This window comes from Dama dama, chromosome 14 (assembly GCF_033118175.1).
Source record: "Dama dama isolate Ldn47 chromosome 14, ASM3311817v1, whole genome shotgun sequence".
Lineage (NCBI taxonomy): Eukaryota > Metazoa > Chordata > Mammalia > Artiodactyla > Cervidae > Dama > Dama dama.
In genome coordinates this window covers 67,943,099-67,961,180 of record NC_083694.1, presented here as the reverse complement: position 1 = coordinate 67,961,180, position 18,082 = coordinate 67,943,099, and the positions used below count along the sequence as shown (strand labels likewise).

The 18,082-nt window shown below is 41.0% G+C and overlaps 1 protein-coding gene and 1 long non-coding RNA gene across 3 annotated transcripts in view; one reads left to right on the top strand and one right to left on the bottom strand.

The window, feature by feature from the left end:
• Positions 1 to 10,852: 10,852 nt before the first annotated feature.
• Positions 10,853 to 17,945, bottom strand: SLC30A1 (solute carrier family 30 member 1). The gene is made up of 2 exons (XM_061161013.1): positions 17,249 to 17,945; positions 10,853 to 15,515 (listed from the first exon to the last, which is right to left on the bottom strand). Exons 1-2 carry the CDS (start codon positions 17,862 to 17,864, stop codon positions 14,611 to 14,613), a joined length of 1,521 nt encoding a protein of 506 aa, XP_061016996.1. The 5' UTR covers positions 17,865 to 17,945; the 3' UTR covers positions 10,853 to 14,610.
• Positions 17,699 to 18,082, top strand: part of LOC133069425 (uncharacterized) — a 39,095-nt gene continuing 38,711 nt past the window's right edge. For both annotated transcript variants that reach the window (XR_009695853.1, XR_009695854.1), the window contains exon 1: positions 17,699 to 17,811. This is a non-coding gene — a long non-coding RNA (uncharacterized LOC133069425). The remainder of the gene's footprint in view (positions 17,812 to 18,082) is intronic.

The following is an 18,082-nucleotide window of genomic DNA, read 5'->3' as shown; positions in this document are numbered from 1 at the left end:
TCAGTCAGGCTTTCTTGGACTTTATATCTAGAATATCAACAACAACCCTCCTCTCCAATATGCGGTTCAGTCGCTAAGTTGTGTCCAACTCTTGCGACCCCATGGGCTGTAGCCCACCAGGCTCCTCTGTCCATGGGGATTCTCTAGGCAAGAACACTGGAGAGGGTTGCCATGCCCTCCTCCAGGGAATCTTCCTGACCCAGGGATCAGACACAGGTTTCCTGCATTGCAGGCAGATTCTTTACAGACTGAGCCCCCAGGGCAGCCCAATATAGACACATGTCAATTCATATTCACTTAGCCCTCTTCCCTGCTTTATCTTTCTCTCCTTAGAATTTAATCTGATGTCATTTTACGTCTTTGTCTTGCCTCTACTAGAACTTCACAAGAAGCTTACTTCTGCAAGCTCCACAAGGATAGAGATTCGTGTTCACTGCCTTTTCTCTTAGCACTAGGACAGGGCCTTCTGCATAATAAGCATGCAGTAAATATTTTTTGGATGAAACCAATCTGTGCTTCAGAGAACGGTGAAATCCTGGAAAACTCCCACAGTTTAGTGTGACATTAAGAGAAAAATCAAGAGTTTTAGAGGCCCAGATTTGAATCTAGACCTAATCTAGATGAATGCTCAATCCAGTTTAATAATTAATCTCGAATGGTAATCTAGAGTACTACTTGGACTTCCCTGATGGCACAGTGGATAAGAATCTGCTTACCAATGCAGGGGACATGGGTTCAATCCCTGGTCCAGGAAGATCCCACATGCTGGGGGCAACTAAGCCCATGTGCCACAACCACTGAGCTGTCATGCTGCAAATACTGAAGCCCATGAGCCTGGAGCCTGTGATCCACAGCAAGAGAGATCACCGCAATGAGAAGCCTGTGCACCACATCTAGGGAGTAGCCCCCACGCCCCCGCTCTCTTCAGCTAGAGAAAGCCCGCACAAAATAACCAAGACCCAGCACAGCCAAAAATAAACAAATAAATAAATTTTTAAAAAATCTAGAGTAGCCTCCAACTAATAAAAAAATAAATGGGAAAATAAAATAAAATAATATAAATGGCAAAAAAAAAAAAAAATTTAGAGTAATAATCTCACTAAGCCTCATTTTATGATTGGTTGAGGGACAATGTTTGCCTCCTGGGATTACAGGGAGGACCAGTAAAAATTTCCTGAGTCCCATGCCAAGGACTGTACATGCATTATTTCTTTAATCTTCACAACAATCCCATGAAGCTATACCGCTGTTGTCCCCAAAGAGACCAAAGTGATGTGCCCAGGGCGATAAAGAAAGGAAACAGGCCACAGGACTCCAACTCTCTCTCCAAAATCCATGCCTTAATCACCACCCCAGATGGAAAATGAAAGTGAAAGTTTGTATGAACAAAATGCTGGGCCCTAAAGGACACAGGGCTTCCTTGGTGGCTCAGCTGATAAAGACTCTGCCTGTCATGCCAGAGACCTGGGTTTGATCCCTGGGTTGGGAAGATCCCCTGGAGAAGGGAAAGGCTACCCACTCCATTATTCTGGCCTGGAGGATTCCATGGACTATACAGTCCATGGGGTTGCAAACAGTCGGACACGACTGAGCAACTTTCACTTTCACTTTCAATGGAGAAGAGGGGCCAGCAGTGTCCCTTGACTTCTCCTCCACCCAAGCCCTCAGCAGAGCTGCTGCGAGCCAGCAATGCTCCTATACCGCCCGGGGCTCTGACAAGGAGAAGGAGCAATCACTCACCAAGGGATGGCTCACCCCTGTGCTCACCCCGGTCTGGTGACTTGCCTTGTCTTTCACATTCAAGGATGATCTCCTCACTGTCTCCCCAGACACCACACCTGCCCCTCCAGGATCTTCTTTGGCACTAGACCCTGGGACTTGGTCACTTTTGCATAGAGTAAGTAATATATAAGGAAACAATATTTTATCTTCAGATCAATTGCTGTTCAGATATCACTAAAATTGTTCTATAAGCTTCTTTTAAATGTGATTTTACCCTGAAGTAAGTAGGAAATGGTGACCCACTTCAGTATTCTTGCCCGGGAAATCCCATGGACAGAGGAGCCTGGCAGGCTGTCATTCATGGGATCTTGAAAGAGTCAGACATGATTTAGTGACTAAACAGCAACAACAAACCAAAGGAAATCTAGAGAGCAGTATTGATAGCAGATAAAATGGAAATTAAGGCTAAAAGCATTAACAGAGATAAAGATCTTCACTTTAAAATGAGTTTTTTAAAGTCTTCAAGAAAATATAACTATCATGAGCTTGTATGCTTCTACTAATACAGTTCAGGCATACATAAATGAAAAACTGATAGATTCACAAAGAAAATTGGATAAATTCACGTTCATAGTGGGAGACTTTAACACAGCTCTCTTAGACACTGATAGACAAATCAGACAAAGTGATGAACAAGCATGATTCATTTGACAGCTATATTAACAGAAACATACACCCCCCTAAAATAGAGATCATACATTTTTTTGATGTTTATATGGCATATTTACCAAAAAAAAAGTCACAAAGTTTCAACAAAATTTTAAAAAATAGATAAATGTGATCTCACAATTCAACCTAGTGCTGTTTAACAAGTGGCACAAATTGATTTCTATTTAAACCAGAAAAATATTTGCAGACACATATATTTATATACGTACATATATAGTTTTAAAATATAAGTTGATATATTATTGATACCATGTGTTCCATCAGCAAAAATAGACAAAAAGTGCTTTCAAGACCTAATTTATACACTTAATAAAATTAACTGCGGTTTTTTTTATGCATACAAAATGCTAGTGTTTAGCTTTAAATGATGAGGTAAGAGAGTTTCAGGTTGCTCTCTGCAAGCCCTTCTCCGCAAATCCCACACTGTGGGCAAGAGCAGTCTTGACTTCCAATAAACGAAAAACCACATGGGGTGGAATCACCACCATCTTTTCTCTTTTGTATTGATACATTGGATTTTGGAGGAGGGTAGACATTTTCACGTCCTATTAAATAAGAGTTAACAAATGAATGTGACACAGTAATCTGGGGGAAGCAGATAATGAAGCAATTCTGCAGAATCTTTTTTTTTTTTTTTTTTTGCTGCTTATTAACTTATGTTTCAAATAGCTGCCCCTTCTGTGACTTGTGTCTAAGTTATAATTAAGAGAGGAAAAATCCAGCTGAAAACCCTAAGATAGCCAAGGTCCCAAAGCAGCTACTGATGTTCAGTAAAAATGCCTGAGCTTCGGACTCAGGAGTTAGCTTACCAGATCTACCCAGGCATGTTCACCGGCAATGCACTCAGAGGTTCTCAAACAGTTCAGTTACAAAAAAGGGGGGAATGTGAAAATCAGATGGTCCATTGATTTAGAAGGAGGTGGAGGAAGAGGAAAAGAGAAAGGAGAAGGAGAATGTGAAGGAGAAGGCGAAGAATGAGGAGGAGGAGAGGGAAGCGGGTGTTATCGCCTCCTTTGGGTCTGCTTCTCTGAAATTGCAGAGGGTGGTCCAGGCCTGCTGGGCAGTGCAGTGGAAGAGCACCATCAGCAGTCTCCATTTTGCCGTACCGTTGTCCCTTAAAAGGATTTCTCATAAGATTCCTGAGTCTCAGCTGAAAAGTTCTCAGGTCCAAGCTCTGTCCTTTGCAGAAATCATCATCAGGCTACCCAACAACATGACGGCAGAGAGCACACACTCAAATGCCATCCATCACGGACCCTCCACAGCCTACATGAATTGTTGGAACTGTCTCTCTTGTTTTGAGCCTCAACCATTTTTCTTCCTCCCCCAAGCTGACTCCCCATAGCAGTCACAGAATCAATCATCAGGTAAACAACTGTTTGTCTTCAAGATACTTTACTATCCTGCAGGTAATGCTTGTCACAGAAGTTGCCTGGAGGGGGAAAAAAGAGTCTGATGATTTTGAAAAAGAGAAACGTGGTACCATTGAAAAGAGTAAGAGTCCAGAGTGGGATTAATCACGGTCTTATGTGCCTGAGTGCACGTAAAATCACTTCTGTGCTGTGCTGTACTCGGTTCAGTTGCTCAGTTCAGTTCAGTTCAGTCGCTCAGTCGTGTCTGACTCTTTGCGACCCCATGAACTGCAGCACGCCAGGCCTCCCTGTCCATCACCAACTCCCAGAGTTTACTCAGACTCATGTCCATCGAGTCGGTGATGCCATCCAACCATCTCATCCTCTGCCATCCCCTTCTCCTCCCACCTTTAACCTTTCCCAGCATCAGGGTCTTTACCAAGGAGTCAGTTCTTCACATCAGGTGGCTAAAGTATTGGAGTTTCAGCTTCAGCATCAGTCCTTCCAATGAATATTCAGGACTGATCTCCTTTATGATCCTCTGGACAGTAGCCCACCAGGCTCCTCTGTCCATGGGATTCTCCAGGCAAGAATACTGAAGTGGGTTGCCAGGCCCTCCTCCAAGGGATCTTCCCAACCCAGGGATCGAAGCGCTGCCTCCTGCATCTCCTGCATTGCAGGTGAATTCTTTATGACTGAGCCACCAGGAAAGCCCAAGCAAGGTGTTAGGGGAAACTAATTAGCTTAGGAAAAGAGAGAAGACAGAAGGAATGGAGAAGGAGAAAAGAAAAAGAAGGAAAAAGGGGGGGAAATTAAGAAATAATGGAATAGAATGCAAACTGGCTAATATTTATTAAGCACTGAATGAAGGGCAGGAAAACTCAGCAGTGGCCACAGGAGCAGAAAAGGTCAGTTTTCATTCCAATCCCAAAGAAAGGCAATGCCAAAGAATGCTCAAATTACTGCACAGTTGCACTCATCTCACACACTAGTAAAGTGTTGCTTAAAATTCTCCAAGCAAGGCTTCAGCAATACGTGAACCGTGAACGTCCAGATGTTCAAGCTGGTTTTAGAAAAGGCAGAGGAACCAGAGATCAAGTTGCCAACATCTGCTGTATCATCGAAAAAGCAAGAGACTTCCAGAAACACATCTATTTCTGCTTTATTGACTACACCAAAGCCTTCGACTGTGTGGATCACAATAAACTGTGGAAAATTCTGAAAGAGATAGGCATACCAGACCACTTTACCTGCCTCTTGAGAAACCTGTATGCAGGTCAGGAGGCAACAGTTAGAACCGGACATGGAACAACAGACTGGTTGCAAATAGGAAAAGGAGTATGTCAAGGCTGTATATTGTCACCCTGCTTGTTTAACTTATATGCAGAGTACATCATGAGAAATGCTGGGCTGGAGGAAGCACAAGCTGGAATCAAGATTGCCGGGAGAAATATCAATATCCTCAGATATGCAGGTGACACCACCCTTGTGGCAGAAAGTGAAGAAGAACTAAAGAGCCTCTTGATGAAAGTGAAAGAGGAGAGTGAAAAATTTGGCTTAAAGCTCAATATTCAGAAAACTAAGATCATGGCATCCAGTCCCATCACTTCATGGCAGATAGATGGGGAAACAGTGGAAACAATGGCTGACTTTATTTTTCTGGGCACCCAAATCACTGCAGATGGTGATTGCAGCCATGAAATTAAAAGATGCTTACTCCTTGGGAGGAAAGTTATGACCAAACTAGATGGCATATTAAAAAGCAGAGACATTACTTTGCCCACAAAGGTCCATCTGGTTAAGGCTATGGTTTTCCACTGGTCGTGTATGGATGTGAGAGTTGGACTGTGAAGAAAGCTGAGCACCGAAGAATTGATGGTTTTGAACTGTGGTGTTGGAGAAGACTCTTGAGAGTCCCTTGGACTGCAAGGAGATCCAGCCAGTCCATCCTAAAGGAGATCAGTCCTGGGTGTTCATTGGAGGGACTGATGTTCAAGCTGAAACTCCAATACTTTGACCACCTGATGCGAAGAGCTGACTCTTTGGAAAAGACCCTGATGATGGGAAAGATTGAAGGCAGGAGGAGAAGGGGATGACAGAGGATGAGATGGTTGGATGGCATCACCGACTCAATGGACATGGGTTTGGGTGGACTCCGGGAGTTGGTGATGGACAGGGAGGCCTGGCGTGCTGCAGTTCATGGGGTCGCAAAGAGTTGGACACGACTGAGTGACTGAACTGAACTGAACTGAACTGAAGGGCAGGAATTGTTCAAAATGCTTTACTTATGTTGATTCGTTTAATCTAAAACAACCCTATAAAAAACACTACTAGTATCCTCATTTTTCAGATGAGAAAGCTAAGGCAGACATCTTACCAAATTTTACATAGTCAGTGAATCTGAGGTTTGAAGCTTGGCAGTCTGACTCCAGAGCTAACCACTTTGTGTACCATGTAATTTGAAGAGCCTGCATCACTCATTTCTCCTACCCTCATCTCTGGATTGAAGATAGTGCTAGAATTTATTCATAGAGTGATTGGCTAAAATATTTACACAGTGCCAGAACACAGAATGTGGTAGAGAGGGTTCCCTGGTGGCCCAGTGGCTAAGACTCTGCTCCCAATGCAGGCAGCCTGGGTTCAATCCCTAGTCAGGGAACTAGATCCTTCATGTCACAAGTAGGAGAGCCCACAAACCACAGTTAAAGATTCCATGTGCTTCAACTAAGACCTGGTGCAGCCAAAAATAGGGGAGGTAGGTACAAGTTCATTTTTGCCCCGTGTGGTCTTCACAAGAACCCTATAAAGGACGTATTATTCCCATCTCACAGATCTGAAAACTGAGACTCCAAGAAGTATCAAATCAGCCAAGGCCATATTCCTAATAAGATGTGGATGTGAAGAATGGGCTAGAGAGAAAAGAGAGAGGAGGAAGGAGGCGAGGAGGCGGGAGCAGGCTCTAAGTGGAGCGAGAGGAGAAAGGTGAGGAGAAGAAAGCAGAGCCTGCTGTGGCAAGTGCTGCTCTATAGTCACTTCAGGGGGCCTCTGGGCTTTTCAGGAGGACATCTCTAATCCACCCAAAGCTGATTCACTCACCCTGAGCTCTTCTTTCATTCAACTGGGTCCTGTCACAACATACAAGGAAGTCTGGACTCCCACCAAACCCCTTAAGGAATTGCTTATCCCTGAAGCTTGATATCACCACATAAAAACTCAGACCACATGCATAAAGAAAACCCCTGGTTGTATTTCACATATTCAACTTTAGCATCTTCTTCCTACCTTAAAACCATATATCAATGTTTCATTAACTTACTTATCCAAAGAAAATGGTTGCATAAGCATGAAACAAAAGCTATATCGTCATTTATGGCATCTAGCCCTTTTCTGATAAAATTCTATTTATAAGTTAGTCTGTACTTTAACTTCATGATAGCACAGGTTTAGTAGTAATAAATATAGAAGTTTAGTGTATCAATCATATTTATGTGCTAATAAATGTATATTAGTTTCTTATTGCTGCCATGACAAGCTACCACAAACTTAGTGGCTTAAAACAAGACAAACGTACTTTACATGTCCAGAGGTCATAAGTCCAAAATGAGTTTTATGGAATAAATGCAGGCATCAGTAGGCTGCACTCCTTTTGGAGGTTCTAAGGGTGATTTGGTTTAAATTAAAGTCTCACACCTCCCAGCTCACACTGCTTAGAATGGCTATTCTGAGATTGTTTAAATCAAAGTCTACAAATAACAAATGTTGGAGAGAATGTGGAGAAAAGGGAACCCTCATAAACTGTTAAGGGAAATGTAAATTGTTAATTGGTGTACTCATTATGGAAAAAAGTATGGAGGTTCCTTAAAAACTAAAAATAGAACTACCATAGGATCCAGCAATTCCACTCCTGGGTATGTATACTGAGAAAACAAAAACACTAATTTGAAACAGTTATACGTGAACCCCAACATTCATAGCAGCACTATTTACAATAGCTAAGACATGGAAGCAACTCAAGTGCCCATCAACAGATGACTGGATTGAGAATATGTGAGATATATATTCAACAATATATATATAACTCTCTCTATATATAACAACAGAATGTTACTCAGCCATAGAAAATAATGAAATTCTGCCTTTTGCAGCCATGTGGATGGACTTAAACAATATTAAGTTCAGCAAAATGAGACAGAGAAAGATAAATACTTATATGTGAAGTCTCAAATATTATACAAATGAACTTATGTACAAAACAGAAATAGACTCACAGATATAAAAAATAAATTTATGGTAACTAAAAGGAAAAGGGAAGAAGGAGGGACAAATTAGGGGTATGGATACAAACTACTATAAAATAGACAAGCAACAAGGATATACTGTGTAACACAGGGAATTACACTCATTATCTTGTTATAATCTATCTGTGCTCCTGCTCAGTCATGTCCGACTCTTTGCGGCCCTTTGGACTATAGCCCACCAGGCTCCTCTGCCCTTGGGATTTTCCAGGTAAGAATACTGGAGTGTGTGCCATTTCCTCCTCCTATAATGGAATATAATCGTCAAAAATACTGAGAAACTATGTTATATGCCTCAAAGTAACATTATACTATAAATCTATACTTCCAAAAAATAAAGTGCGGATAAATTTTGTCTAGAATTGTCCTTGACGTTTTCACAATTAGAAGAAAAATTAGGGTCAATCCTTAAAATTTCTATTTGAATATTCCAATCTATACTTTAATTAAGGGCACTGGTTTTGAACCTCTTTTACAATGCCAGAAAATTCGATTCTTATACTCCAAAAAAAGATATGGTTTCCACGACCAATTCAGTTGGCCACATCTGCACTGCTTCCTTAAGCAGAACAATCTTCTTAACTTCTCAGAGGAGTTCCCATCTACCTGGTCTTTTCAATGGCTGTTTAAGTCTCAGAAATCAAATCTTTGGATTGTCTATTTGACTCTGTAGGAATGGAAGTCCAAGCTTGGTTCTTGGACTTTGAGATGGAGCTGAAGTTCAAACAAAACACAAAGAATCTATGTTACTCGGTCTGTGTAAACGGAGGAAAATAGAGATGGCATTTGAATCATGTGGGAAAGACGGGAGTCCCACCGGGTCTCCTGTGGCGAGGGACGGTGGTCCAAGGCCAGGCTGCATCCCTCGGAGACATTTGCAAAAGTTGGGGTGTGTTGATGTTGAGCCAGGGGAACTGGAGGAGCTACAAACACTTGTGTGGAAGGAGGTTGTGTTACTAAATTCAGCGCACGGGACACTTCTGTACTATGATACATTTTCTCACCCAAATGCTAATAGTATCTCTGTCGAAAAGCAAATCATCTTCTGCCGGCATCTCCTCATTCACACTTAGTTCAATCACCTCTGCTCTCCAGTTCTCCAAACACCCAGTTTTCAGCATAAAAAGATATGTAGGCCGTAGGTGTGTGTGGTTCAAGTGCAGTTCCCACCTTAGACAACACTTGTACTGATAGCGGCTTAGCTGACTACTTCGTAATGATGGGCACTGTCTGCAAGGCTAGACTGAAACCGAGAAACACTAAATTCTAAAAAATATTGTTATTCCTGTGCCCCATGTAATTTGAATGACACAACCATAAGTTCTGATTTTTCATCTGGTGACTACACTGATGTTTTTTGTAAATATCAAATACTGTAAAATGTATTTTTTTTTTTTTTTTTTGGCCTATTGCTGCTTCTTGCATGAAAATTTAAAAGAATTCATTCTGAATTTACTTATGAAATATAGGTTGTTGACAGTTCAAAGTAATGGGAAAGCGTGCCACTTGATGCGTTTTAGATCTCTTGCTAAATTCCAGTTCTGGCTCCATCTCTATCTGGATGCCTTTGGGTAAGGTACTTGATATCCATTGGTCTGCCAAATGGGAATAATGGAATGTGGCTAACAGTTTGTAAGGATTAAATGAAAATGTCTGTGGCTGGTAGCTAATAACTGCTTGGTATATTTTAGCTATTAATAAGTGTTATTGCTATGTCCTCTTCCATGTCTGCCATTCCTCAATATTCCTTCAAACACCTTTGAATGCTTACAGTGTGCTAGACCCTGAGGAAATAAAAAAGATAGCTCTGACCTCATAGGATTTATCTTTAAAAAGGAAATAGGTTTGTAAATAAGCAAATGCAACAAAGTGCTATTACTTGATTTAAAAGAGAAAAGGCTATATAGGCTCTAGTGAGGAGATGGCAAAAATTGTCAAATCTGAAGGCTCAGAAATGTCTATGGGATTTCTTTAAAAACAACATTGTCATTGACTTTTGTAAGCATATTTTCACCTAATTCAAAAGCAACAGCTCTCATCCAGATGTGCAATGCATAGTACATAAGGTTTTAGGAAATGTTGGCAGTACTTCTGGTAAGACCTGGTAATTCTTTTCTGAATGATTAATTGTAAGATACATCCTAATAAGAAATATAGTTGGCCAAAAGGAATGGTAAGATACCACTGATTGTATCGATGCATTCTGATCTCAGAAATGTTCAAGTATGAAGAAAATGTGGAATCAATTGTAGTAGTCTCCTCTGGTACTGTAATTCAACTCTGGATCTTACAATTGTTTGGAAAAGAATCACCAGAAAACACAGTCCAGTAGTCTCCTCTGGGCTTCCCTGGTGGCTCAGATGGTAAAGAATCCGCCTGCAACGTGGGAGACCCGGGTTCGATCCCTGGGTCAGGAAGATCCCCTGGAGAAGAAAATGCTAACCCACTCCACTATTCTTGCCTGGAGAGGTCCAGGGACAGAGGAGCCTGGCGGGCTACAGCCCATTAGGGCCGCAGAGTCGGACACGACTGAGCGACTCACACACACACACACACACACACTTTTAGTCTCCTCTTATCCATGAAGGACACATTGCAAGTCCCCCAGTGGTTGCTTGAAATCGTGGCTAGTATGACACTGGTTCAATCCCTGGTCTGGGAAGATCCCACATTCTCCAGAGCAACTATGCCTGCGTGCCACAACTACTGGGTGAGGCCATATGCACAAAACAATGAAGTAGATATTAAAATTAGTTTATTTTTCTACTTAACTTTTAATAAATGAGAAGAAACACAGTAGTCTGTCTCATAAAGAACATTTATAATACATAACAATCCATAAAGCCTCATGGTGAGGTAGGAACAGCTTTGGAAAACAACGCACAGTCAGAAACATACAAAAAGTTAGGTAAAATTTTGCAGCACTAAAGACATTTTATCTGCATCTGCATTTCATGAGATGATAACTGCATTTAACTGTGCCACATCTGGCCCAAAGGACACCCTGTGGCAGACACAAAACAACACAACATAGAAGTTTCATAAAGAATCACAGAATACACTGATACACTCATTGTGCTGTTTCAAGGCAGAACCATAACATGGTAATTTGTGTCTTTTTATATATAACCACATATTAATTGTATGTTACATTCCCTTCAGTATCTTTTTGCCAAAGACACTGAACCATAAAGTTTTTGGTTTAAAGTTTAAATTGAATGACATACAAAAGGCTCCTGTGCCAGTGAAAATGACTGCTAAGTATTTCAGAACTTGTTAGTAAAACTAAATAGCATTGCCACATAATAGCGGTAGAGTTACATCAAAATAGTGCTATTATAATTCCCGTTTCAGATGGTCAAACACTGTATGACAGTTTCAATTTAAAAAACAACAAGCCCTCCCTCCACCTTCCCAAGTTTTAACACTGTTTTATGACTTAACTGAAACTCTATTAAAATAAATATTTCTATATTGTAGGATTCTTCTCCATATTTGTGAATGTGTGAACATCTTAAGACAGCAGGTAAATGACATTTCATCAAATGATATTTGTTTATAAACAGTAAAAATCTACAACTCAATACCAGTTAGCCTACTAAATACTTCACATTAGGTTCCATAGGCCTTTTCCTTCAAAACTTTCAAAAATTCAAATTAACTGAGGATGTTAACAAGATACAAACATTAATAGTCTTCTACTTGTGATTTTCCAAGGTGCTCTTGATACAAATCCTTCCTGTTCAAATTACATACCTTAGTTACTCAAACATACTACTTTCTAAAATGTTAAAATACACACAGCAAAGTTTCTGAGTTTTTTACTTTTCCTTTAGGTTCTAGTTCATACTTTATACAGGGCAGATGCTCTCTGAAAAAAAATTTTACTAAACAATCATATAACTAAAAGGTGACAATGGAGAATTAAATCTCTCTCATCACTAAGGCGGAATTTAGGTTGGAAAAAAATGTCTGGGTTCGTTTTAATTCAGGAATGCAGCACCTCCTTCTTACTAAATTGAGACAACAGACATATTTCTAAACACATATTCTAAATACACTGATCTTGCTCAAATATAAAAGAGCCAGCAGGAGAGATGCACCTCCTAAAACTGATGCAGTGTTATAAAACAGCATTTAAATATTGGGTTTAAGTCTCCTAATAATTAATGGAATTTCCCTCATTTTCTTTCAGGAAGGAATAAACTATTTTGGAAAAGACACTTAAATCCCACAATATTTAAATATAAAAGCATTTTTTAAAGATAATGCTAATATAGCTAAAAATGGGTTAGAAAGTGCATTGTAAAGAAATAAATAACTCTCTCCTAAAACTGAAAAGGTGAGTCAGAGCCCACATGATTTTACTATTATGACAGAAATCCTTTGAAAAAGAGAATCCTATGGTACCACTTTGTTACTTATGAGCTACTTAAAATTATGAAAAGTGAAATAACTAAAATCTAAAGGCTGTTACTTTCAAAGCACTTTGAAAAAAAAAAATAGCCCTTGTCCCATGCTTATACACCATTTAAAAAAAACTTCTTTCAGTTGATGTCTTATGCCTTATGCAACCTTTAATAGACCCAATAGAGCATTGTAAAGAAAACCTCATTGAATGTAATATATATTACCAGTTATCCTTTTATATCACTACTGAAATATTTCTATAATATAAATTGTTTTGAGATCTTCAAAAAATGGTAAATCAAGAATGTACATGATATAATTTGAAGCTTTCTCTTGTTCCCTCATATGAAATTCCCCCAATTTCATGTTTTAAAAAAATGTTTGCAAAATTCCAAGTAACTACCAGTTTAGGAATTGAAATATACAATATCAGAAGTGTATTAAATGATAAAGATGTATTGCATATTGGCAGGTTATGGTTTTGGCCCATTATAGTAAATATGAACTTACAAACTGTGTTCCTAAAATTACCTCATTCTCAATGGAAAAATCGGGTGTTCTTAAACAGGCCCATTGCCAGCAACAGGCTTATACTAGGAAAAAATCACACTGTCTACCACAAAAGATCATCCCTTTAAAAAGTTAACTGTCAAATGCCAACGTTTTCATCTTAAGACCCACTAAACAATGAATTATTTCAAATCCCAAAAGGTAGCCATCCCCAAAGTAGTCAGCTATAAAAGGTACTAAAGTAGTCAGGATACCTTGTTTCTAGAAAAATAGAGCTATACATGATAACTGATATTAATATTCATCCTTTTGAGGACAAAAAATCTAGTTTCTTCACAAAGCATAATCCCTCTCTATCAGAAAAATATAACTTAAATACCCTTAAATAATATTTGTGTATGGATTTGAAATCCATACGAACAATGAAATAGCCAAAAACAGTTTCCTGTATAGATACTAAGACATCTTGCAAAATAAGCCACTATTGGAAGGTCTAAGCAATGTCAAGACAGAATGGCTCTTGGCAAAGCACAAGCATTGTTGGTTGGGCTCAAAAAGCTGTTTGAATCCATTCATGATTGGTCACTGTGAAATGACTCTGAAGTTATTTTTAAAACTCACAATTTAAAAGATTAGATTAATAAGCTTTCATTTAACATGTAATTATTAGATTAAATTAAACAGTCTTAAAAATATTTATCGTATATATTTTATGAGTAAACTTTCAACTCTGTTTCTAATGCCAATCTTTCAAAGAAAGTAATGCTGGTGAACATATCCATCTTTCAGGCTACCTTTGTTTTATTTTGTTTTGTTTTTAAAGTTAAAATTCTCAGAATAATTTAGATATGTAGTCTGATTATTAACTTACAAGAATCTAAATATTTAATTTGGTAAAACTTCCTTCCCTGCTCTTACTGCCCATATGTCCTATTATAGGTACACTAGTTCAATTTAATTGTCTGTTTATTAGAATACTACTCAGCAACATAGGATACAGAGTAGTAACTGATCTTCAGTATCATAAAACCCCATGTGAAGGAAAAAAAGAACTTTTCCTAATAATATTTATGAGTCATTCTTAAAATACGCTGTCATTATGCTATGTAATGATCTCAAAGGGCAAGTAAATATTACATAAAACGTCAAAGGAAACAGACCTGTTGATTTTTAGAGTTCTAGCAATTATAATTCTAACAAACAAAATATAACACTGGGGGAAAAGAAAAGCAGAGAAATTCCAGTAACAATTTAAATTTATTTATCCCCCTAATTAGTTTTTACCATTGAAAAACTGGAAATCAAATAGCATTATGTTATATAAGGTTTATCCTTAAAACAAAAATGTAACATAGTGTTAAAACTGGCTTTCCAAAACTGTTACAGCATAGCTGTACTCTGCACTAATAATCACAAAGTTGTAATATAGAACTCTGTTAAGCAGTCCCATTATGTTCTTACAAAAATAGAATTAAACTGTGTGACCAGACAAGGACTTCAATTACACTACTTGGCAAACATAGAATTTCAATGGAGTCTTTTTTCCTCTTGCAGTTTAAAGCAAAAGTCAAACATCACATCTCTTTCAAGACTCACAAAGATGATTCAGGTTGTTTGTTTGGCATTTTTTTAATCTCTATCACAACAGCAGGGATGTTTTCAACTTTAGTCCTCTTGGGCTGCTTCTCTAGATTGTCACTAAGTTCTAAACAAGAAATGCTAACTGATGGGGCCTTTTCTGCATCCTTTCCAGACTGGGCTTGTGGCCGTGTCCCACAACATTGCTTCAAAGCGCACTGAGTTCTGCAGGCAAGTTCACACGGGACTACACTTGACTTAGAGCCTACACTAGCAAATTCAGGCTGAATGGTGGTAGCGTGAATTCCGTGATTATGGAAAACGTCTTTAATGATCTTAGCCACCTGCATGTATGATGTCGGGTCTTCACATTTTATGTGAGCAGTGGCAATGATTCTGCTTCCAGCAAGTTGCCAAACATGTAATTCATGAACTTCCTCAACTCCTTCAACATTTCGAAGTTCTTTTATCAAATTTTTGATATCAATTTGTTTAGGAACAGTTTGGAGAAGAATAAGAGCAGACTCCTTAAGCAATGGATAAGTTGTGTAAAGAAGTATACAAACCATTACAATACAAAGAGTTGGATCTAAATATAGTACCCAGCAAGGACCAGCCTCTTGAACTGTTGCCTGAGTACTATTAACTAATTCTACAAATGCTTTGCAGGGGTCAGGTATACACGGGTTCACACAAATCTCCCCTTCAGGACAACCTTTCCAATTAAAGTAAAAGACTAAGGCATTTACTACCACAATCACTGAACCCAAAGCATCTCCAAAGACATGCAGAAAAACTCCACGCATGTTAAGTTGTCCAGTCTTATCTTCATCCTCTTCCAATTCCACCTCTTCAGGTTCTCTGATAAGATTCCCATTCACTTGTACTTCCATTGCATCATTTCTGGACTTTTCTGGATCTACAAAGAAATAAACATTCTGTATCAAACACATTTAAAGTGTTTATATAAACATTCTTGCCTAATTCCATTTAAGAGATGGGGGTGAAAATTTTTCATAAAACATACGAAGAAATGTGCTCAGAGCAATTTATATAAATTGACATACTGGGAACAGGCCAGGACATATGGTCAGGGCTAAATTAAGTCATTAAGATGATACTACTTTCTCATACTCCAACCTCCTACCTTCCCACTTCCAAATGAAGTTCACCTTTTCTGTGGGGTCCTGGGAACATTCTATACTTGTTGACATATATCAAAAACAAAACAAAATTGAATGCTATCACCCCAAATCATAAACAACTATGGATAAGTCTAATACAAATGGCTGACCTGACACAGAGCTCTAGTCACTTTTCATCATTAAGGTGTTAAGGTTAACTTTTAGACTTTTGTCACTTAAAAATGATGAGTCCCTTGATAGAAGGGGTTTAGAAACTGACAAATCAACCATATAAGCCTATCAACAATCACACAGAGACTTCAGGAAAAGTTGGAACTAAATGATCACTATCTACTCTACTAGCTCCTAAACCAAACATATTGATTCTTTAAAGGAATTATACACACCAGGACAGCTTAATATTCTTTGGAATAACTCCTTGCAGAGTAGAAGTGAGAGGAAATTCAATTGTTTATTAAACATTTTCAATGTACAACTTCAATTTCATTAACATGATATCCTGAATCCTAGAAAGAGGAAAACTGTCTATGTAGTGTCATGCATGTGTGGTTTCACACAAATAGGTAAATAGAAATTGATATTTCCATATAAATGGAAAACAGTGGGAGGAAATACACCAGCCTATTAAAAATATTACTGAGCCTGGTTAGTAGGGCATTAGGATGATTCCTTTTCCTATCTCCTCTTTCAACACCTATTTCCCAATTTCCTTCCAAGAGCACTTAACGTTTAGGATGAAAACTACCCATTAAAAATATAAGAAGCATAAATTATCATCACTTTTACCTTAGTACAATCAAGACAAATCCTAAGTGAAATGTTAAAACATGCCCAGACAGGTCCTAAGTCTAGGATTTTCAGGATTGGGTTTAGACTTCAGAAAATTAACCGAAACATGCATTGCTGTTCATAACAGAAACCCTTAACCAAGATTTTGAGTTCAGGAAATTCAGTCACTGAGATCGCTCTGAATACAACATTAAGAAACTTGTTTGAAGGGCAAAAGTACTACTTGGGCAGAGCAAGGTTCCAAACATCCAACAACTAAGGACCAACAGGGGATTCTCTCCGGTTTTCCAAGAGGGTCAAGAAATTTAATTAGGAAGCATTGCTGATCCCGCTAACGCCAAAATCAGACAGTCTCTTGGCACGACAGCCCTAAAAGACTGCCAAGTGCAGTTGCGGACCGCAGCGGGCTGAGGGTCACCTCCTGACCTTTTGCCCGCTCTCATCTACACCCCTATACCGGGAGCGGGAGACGCACTTCCCCGGCTCCTAACACCCGGCTGCAAGCGGGGGGTGCGGGAGAGGGGGGCGTCTGTTTCGGCGGCTTCCCCGCAGGTGCGGGTGCGGGTGCGGGAGCCTGCCCGGGAAGGAGCAGCCCAGAGGCGGCGCGGCGCGGCCGGCTCGGGCGCCAGGGGGCGTGCGGGCCACTCGGCCCGGGGCCATCCCGGGGTCCGGGCTCCCCAGGGCCAACCACCTGCGGCGGCGACTTTTCTCTCCTCACCTGTCTGGTCCAATTTCAGCCCGTTGGAGTTGCTGCTGTTGGCCACCAGGATGTTGGTCTCCTCCTGGTCGGGACCCTGCTCGCCCGGGGTCACGGCGTTGTCGCTACCCCCGGAGCGGTTGCTCTTGCTGCGGGCCCCCTTGGCGAGGCCGTGGCTGTGCCCCCCATGCGAGTGGCTGTGGCTGGAGTCGTCGCCGAAGCCGCTGTGGTGGTGAAAGAGACAGAGCCCCAGCACGTTGACCACCAGCCCCGCCACGCCGACCCCGAAGACCACCAGCGGCTGCTGCATCTCGTGCGGCTCGATGAAGCGCTCGATGGCCTCCAGCAGGATGGCGAAGCAGAGGCCGGTCAGGAAGATGGCGTTCACCAGAGCCCCCATCACCTCGGCCCGGATCCAGCCGAAGGTGTTCTTCTGGGTGGCGTGGGTCCGCCGGGCGAAGCGCTCGGCCACCAGCGCCACCACCAGCGCCAGCACGTCCGACAGCATGTGGAAGGAGTCGGAGAGCATCGCCAGGGACGTGGTCACCCGGCTCACCACCACCTCCAGGACCATGAACATGAAGGTCAGTAACAGCATGCAGAGCAGCCGGCCCCGGTTCCGACCCCAGCACCCCATGGCTGCGGCTGAGGAGCCCGCCTGAGCGCGGCCCGGACACTCCTGAGGAGGCGGCGAGGCGCCGAGGAGCCGGCGACGGAGGGAGGGAGGGCGGGCGGCGCGGGGCTCGGGAGTCTGCCGCGGGGCCTCGGTGACCGGACAGGGGCGGGCGAGCCCGGGGTCTAGCCGCCGAGCCCCCGCGCCTGCGGGCGACCCCGGCCGGCCGGCGGCGCGCAGCT